The following is a 6,751-nucleotide window of genomic DNA, read 5'->3' on the forward strand; positions in this document are numbered from 1 at the left end:
GCCTGGTGCGAGGACGGGAGACCAGGCATTGAACTTGTACGTGGCGAGGGGAAAGCTGACCACAGGGTGAGAAGCTCCACCTTCTGCAGTGGACGTCCATCTCCCTGACACTTGCTCGGGGAGCTCTTACTATCATACAACTTTAGGGGAGCTCTTAACTCGGGCAGTTTATTAACTCTGGCTTTTCTGCATTTCTGTTTTTCACAGAGCGTCGTGGAGCTCGTGGTCCACTGTGGACTGCGTGTAAGATGAGCTGGGGGTGTCGGGGGAGTAAATCTGGAGGAGCCTGCAGTATTGGCAGAGCACAAAAGAGACTTTGCAGGTTTTGAAGAGGTGGATGATGTACTTGCGAAATTTCTCCCCCAGGAAGAAGTAGATGACTGGATTGAGGCAGCAGTGAACAAAAGCCAGGGCCTCTGTGGTCTGAATGGCATAGTCCAGGTGTCTTTCAAAGGTGCAGTCCTGGAGGACCTCCAGCTCCACCAGGGTCTCCAGGAAGAGCACTACGTTGTACGGGGTCCAGAACCCCAGGAAGAGGACCACCACGGCGAGGATCATCTTCACTGCCTTGCTCTTCTTCTCGTTTTTACAGTGCTGCAGGGTCCTGATGATCATGGAGTAGCAAAACAGCATGATGCCCAAGGGGATCACCAAGCCCAGGATGTTGATCTCCAGGGAGCTCAGAACCTTCCACTGTCTGAAGTTCAACGAGTACTTGGTTTTGCAGTAGATGTGGTTGTCCTCTGTGAAACAAGTGCTGAATATAAGGCCTGGGAGGGAGACAAAGACGGCCACCAGCCACGTGACCACGCTGGTGATGACCCCGTAAGTCACGGTCCTCGCTCTCAAGGAAAGCACCGCGTGCACGATCGCCAGGTATCTATCTATGCTCATGAGCATGATGAAGAATATGCCGCTGTAAAAGCCCACCAGGTATATCCAGGAGATAATCTTGCAGAGACCTAGTCCAAAAACCCACTGGTCTGCCGAGTAGTAGGCCCAGAAAGGGAGGGAGAACACGAAGAGCAGGTCCGAGATGGCAAGGTTGAGCAGGTACACGTCGGTCATGGACCTGAGCCGCTTGTACTTGAACAGGACCAGAACCACCACGGAGTTTCCAAGCAGGCCAAACAGAAAGACCAAGAAGTAGAGGGGAGGCAGGACGAGCCCCTTAAATGCCTTGACGCCTTGTTTGTTGCAAGGCGCGGGGAAGTTTTCATCCTGATAGTAACTGTTGTAGATGTTTTCATCCACGGTGGTGTCTGCTGTGACGGTGGCGTTCATTTTCAAACCTACGGGCTCCTCAGGGCAGGTCTGGGGCCAGCCAGGAAAAGCGAATGTGAAAAGCAAACAGGGCTCCTGCAAGAACAAAACCAAATGGAAACCGTGTTGAACGCGGAGAACAGCTGCCTAGTATTTTGCCCCAGATCGTGCTACTTCCTTTCCAACCTTCCCGAGTTGAAGGGCTCCATTCCCCGGAGGGCAGTGCAGCCCAATGAAATAACCCTGCCCTTTGGGGTCAGGCAGATTCCAGATGCCAGCTCTGCCGCTGTTCTTACCCCTCTGCTGGGAGCCTCAGTTCTCGCATATGTAAGGTGTGGAGAGCACAACCTCCTTTTCAAGGAGGTATTTTTCAAGGATGTATTTCTAAAAGATAGTCTGGGGCTATGGAAATCTCCTGCAGGAAGGAAAAGACCAGCTGCTATCCCCAACAGCACTGCACTGAGGGCCTTTCCGATGGAAAAACAGAAAGGAAAAAAAGATTTAAAAACCCACCCATGTCACTGCTTTAGATGGTAACTCCCCAAATTCAGTATTTGCTTAGGTGATCATTAAGCTAAACACAAACTAGGTTGGCCATTTGCCTTGATATAAAAATTCATTTTTGTAATCCTTACCTGTGGTCATATTGATTGGTCTTCAGAGAGGGGAAGAGGGAGAGACAGAGAGATGATGATGATAGATAGATGATAGATAGATAGATAGATAGATAGATAGATAGATAGATAGATAGACAGATAGACAGATAGATAGATGATAGAGTCACAACCGGGGTTCAAACTCACAACCTAGGTATGTGCCCAGACCAGGAATCAAACCCGCAGCCCTTCGGTGTACAGGATGACAGTCCAATCAAATGAGCCACACTGGCCAGGGCCACATAAAAATCCTAATTCCTCCTGCATGCTTTGCCCTCTATAGATTTCTGGGTACACTGAGGGACATTTTTGGTCTTTTGATAAAAACCATGTATGAAAATCAGTCCTGCTCACTGAATCCTACCAGAGTGGGAATCAGTCTGACAAATCTAGAAAAGGCACATCAGAGCCAGAGATAAAACCTCCACAACCAGCCTCACTTCCTATCTAAATCGGCAGATGAAGGGTTAAAACCTTCTTAAAGTTTTACATACATGTTCACATGTAAACCCGAGCACTCCAGGGCTGAGGGCTTCCTGACTCAAGGCCGGTCAAGTCCCCTGGATTCCTTCCTTTTTTCCTTCAAGTACAGTTTCCACTCAGCATTATATGAATCAGTTTCAGTTGCACAGCATCGCGGTTAGACAACCACATGCTTTACAGAGTGGTTCCCGATATTTCAAGCACCCGTCTGGCCCCATACATAGTAATTTACAGTATTATTGACTACATTCCTCTTACTTTCTTTTGTAATCTTCACCCAAGGGTATGTTTCCATTGATTTTAGAAAGAGGGGACAGGGGAGAGAGAGAAACATTGATGTGAGAGGGCCGCATCCATCGGTGGCCTCCTTAATGGCACCCTGAGGTTCCTTGTTAAAACCCTTCACACTGTTCAGTAATTCACAGCTACTCCCTCCCACCGTCACCGTCACCGTCACCACCACACACCCAAACACCTAAACTCTGTGTTTCGAGAGAAAAAGATTTCAGTTTACTCCTGCAAACTGGAGCCCTGGTGCATCTCAGGGTCTCAGAAAAACACACAAAACGTACTAAATGAATAGCAACTCTATTTAAGCGAAGAGCACTTCTAGTCGGCACCATGTTACAGGTGAAAATTAAAGAGAGCAGAGAGGCGAGGAGTTAGGAAATTATCAGGAGAACATACAAAAGTCAGCGCAGCCGGTAACTGGAATTATTCTGGAGTCTGACTTGTGTGGTCTTTCTTGACCTGGGAGTCTTCACAGAAGCAAGCAGCAGGGAAGTCTGTACGTCTCATGGAAATTGTCCATGCATCCCGAGCGCGGGGATGTAGGCCAGATGCGTGCGTAAATGAGGGCTCCTCCGATGAGAGCTCGGGGTGTGGGTCCAGGCGCATCATGTGTGACCTCCAAGACGCGGGCCAAGAGTGAGCACCAGACTGACTGAGATGCCCGAGTGACGGAACTGGGCGAGTGGCTGGCAGCCCCCAGGGCTTCCAAGTCCCCGCGCCTGGGCAGAGATCAGCGTACGGCCTGAAGCCCTGCAAGGCCCCAACCGTCCCCTCTTACCTTGCTCTTCTGACGGTGGCTCCCAGGAAGGTCTGCGAAGCAGTGCCAGGCTCGCTGAAGCAGCAGTGCTCAGACAGGTGCCTTTGAGGGACATGTGTCTTCCTGTGAACACCAACTACGTCTCACCCCTCTGTGCTGAGTTCAAGTGGGGTTTTTCTTTTTTATAGAAGGAGCACAAAATGACTCTTAATGACTCTTAGTCACTCATTTCCCAAAACTTGAAAGCTTAGAAAGGTTTACTCTCTGCTAGATTAAGGAGAAAAATGAAGTAAATTTTTAAAAAGAGAAACTTGTAAAAAATAATTTATTTGCTGCATTTCTAATGTAAAAACTTTCCTTTTAGCTGCCTGGCTGCCATAGAAATGATCTTTATAGTCTGGATCAGGGTGCTGTTCGTTATTTCCCTGTCATGTTTCCCTTAGCCAGAACTAGGAGTCCAGGAAATGTCTGGACTTGGACTCAGTGGGCCACATTCGATTTCTGAGTCAGTGTTCAGGTTAAAAGCAGGTCTCAGGTTTCCGAGTTGCCGAGGTCAGTGTTCAGGTTTGCAAAGTAATAAAGTTACTGTCCTGGAGAAACACTAAATAGGTTTTATCTCCAGTATTGTTCAAAACTAAACAATACCCTGCACCCCCACCCCCTAAAAAGAATCAAGTTTTTAGAAATGCCTATTTCGTAGCTGGGGAAGTAAGAACCTAGAGAGGGGAGGTGCTGTGCTCAAGGCAACACAGCCAGGGACACAGTCAGGACTAACACCTACACTCCTGACATTTTCATGGACAACATGGTCCACTGGGCCGGGTTTCTTAAATCTAACTAAACAGGAGCAGGCCAACAAAAAATATCCCAGGGCAACCCTCCCCCAAACCAAGGTGGCAGGCAGCACAGCACAAGCATCCCGGAGGGAAAGCAGCAACCTGAGGTTACAGCACCTCCTGGTGTTACCAAGCCTTGTGTTAACACCGAAGACATCAAAGCACATCCCCCGGGCCGCACGTCACCAGACCAGTCCGCAGCGACCAGAATAGACCTGACACTGCAAGCCATCAACTTCAGGAGCTCAGGGACTCAGCTCCATGGCAGTGGTGGGAAAGCTTCGAAGATGTGGTGTCAGACCTGTCACAGCTTAAAATGAGAGAAGGCTGCCAGGCGGGGGCCCACAGTGGGTTGTACCCTGGGGCCGGCTAGCACTGGGTTACAGCAAGCTGGCACTCTAGACAACGGCTTATGTATGGCGAGCAGGATGGGGTTAGTTAGTTTTCGTGGGTTCTCTGTTGATTGGCTAATGTGAGTAATTTTATGGGCTTGGAGCAGAGGGGCTGGTGCACAGATGCCCCAGAAAATGAGAAGCTATTATAGGAAGTGACTGTGGTGTGGACCTAGCTGCTCAAAGAGAGGAACTGCCCTGGCCGGTGTGGCTCAGTGGTAGAGCGTCGGCCCACGCACGGAAGGGTTGCAGGTTTGATTCCCAGTTAAGGGCATGCACCCTGGGTTGCAGGTTCATTCTGGGCCCAGTGGGCTCACTTGCGGGAGACAACCAATCTCACATCTCTCTCTCTCTCTCTCCTCCCTCCTTCCCTTCCACTCTCTCTAAAAATCAATTGGGGGTGTGTGTGGAAGAATTGACCGATCTCTTCAAAACTGAGTCACAACAGCATTTAAGCAAACTATATTACAGGGGAGGTCTAAATAAGCAGATAAAATTTGGGTAAGAAAGTAGAAGATTGCAAACAAATTACAAGTTGATTTTTTTAAAGACAACTAAAAATCCCTGCACTTCTGAAAATTAGAAAGCATATTTTCATGTAAACTAAATGTCAAAAGAAATATCATAGTGGAAAATATTAAAAAACTTATAACTGAATGATAAAGTATCTCTTATCCAAAATTGTGCTGGGCAGCTTAAGTGACCTTGAGAGGATCGTTTAGAACTTAAATGTTTATACCAGAAGAGAAAAAAGGCTAAAAGTTAATGAGAACTGTTGAACTAGAAAAAGAAGCTGTGGAAAAAGCAACAGTGGAGTCCCTTAAAAAGTATCAGAACAAAAGAAATAAAAGAGCAAAAATTAAACAGCAGTTGAAAGTAAACAGACCCATTAAAGTATTCGAAAACACTAACAAAATTGATAAATAGGTAAAGAAAAAGACAGGAAATATAATGTTAGAAATGTGAAGGGAAATATAGATAAAGGGCACATATTTTTAAAACTAATAAGAACTATTAAGAATGATTTTATCACAACAAATTTGAAAATTTTGATGAAATGGATAAATTCCTAGAAAATATATCTTATCAAAATTGGCTCAAAAGGAAATATAAACCTTGACTTGTAGTATTTTTTAAAAAATATGTATCTTTATTGATTTCATAGAGAGGAAAGGAGAGGGAGGGAGAGAGAGATAGAAACATCAATGATGAGAGAGTCATTGATCGGCTGCCTCCTGCACGCCCCCTACTGGGGATCGAGCCTGCCACCCAGGCATGTGCCTTGACCAGAATCGAACCCTGATCCCCTGGATCCCAGGTCGATGCTCAACCGCTGAGCCACGCCCTCTGGGCTATACTATTTTTAAAAGTTGAATTAATAGTTTAAATGCTTTTCACAAAAACAAAGTTAAAAAAAATAACCTTAGGGCAGATGGTTTTACAGACAAATTCTATAAAACATTCAAGGTGCATATAATTCTAATTTCATGCATATTTTTTTACCCAGAATTACAAAAAAATAAAAACACTCCTGTACTCATTTTAAGAAGTTAACATAATCTTGATAACCAGACAGAATGAAAAAATAAAATTACTAAGTTTCACTCATGACTATATTAATGCAAATATCCTATATAAAATAGTAACAAACCAAAGTCACTAAAGTTGAAAGAATACATACTGGCCAAGTTAGATCATTTCAGAAATGCACAGTTGGTTTACTTTTAGAGAATCTATTCATGCAAATCATGACAGCAGAATAAAAGAGAAAAGCCACTCGAAAGCATCGAGTAAGAAAAGCAATAATGTTGTATTAAGACGGTTACTAGACTTACCTCGGTGATCACTTCATAAAGTACATAAATGTGTAATCAGTAGGTTGTGCATCTGAAACTAATATAAAATCGTATGCCAACTATAATTAAAAATAAGTTTTAAAAAAAGAAAAACAACCTTAGACATTAAGAACATAAATGCCCTGGTCGGATAGCTTAGTTGGTTAGTGTCGTCCTGATCCACCAAGGCTGTGGGTTCGATCCCCGGTCAGGGCACATACTAGGAGCGACCAATAAA

The 6,751-nt window shown here is 45.4% G+C and overlaps 1 protein-coding gene across 1 annotated transcript; it reads right to left on the minus strand.

The window, feature by feature from the left end:
* Positions 1-201: 201 nt before the first annotated feature.
* On the minus strand, positions 202-3,565 carry CCR4 (C-C motif chemokine receptor 4). Its single transcript, XM_016198879.2, has 2 exons — positions 3,472-3,565; positions 202-1,333 (listed from the first exon to the last, which is right to left on the minus strand). Exon 2 carries the CDS (start codon positions 1,282-1,284, stop codon positions 202-204), a length of 1,083 nt encoding a protein of 360 aa, XP_016054365.2. The 5' UTR covers positions 1,285-1,333; positions 3,472-3,565.
* Positions 3,566-6,751: the final 3,186 nt, after the last annotated feature.

The sequence above is a fragment of the Miniopterus natalensis genome, chromosome 15 (genome assembly GCF_054644295.1).
Source record: "Miniopterus natalensis isolate mMinNat1 chromosome 15, mMinNat1.hap1, whole genome shotgun sequence".
Classification (NCBI taxonomy): domain Eukaryota; kingdom Metazoa; phylum Chordata; class Mammalia; order Chiroptera; family Miniopteridae; genus Miniopterus; species Miniopterus natalensis.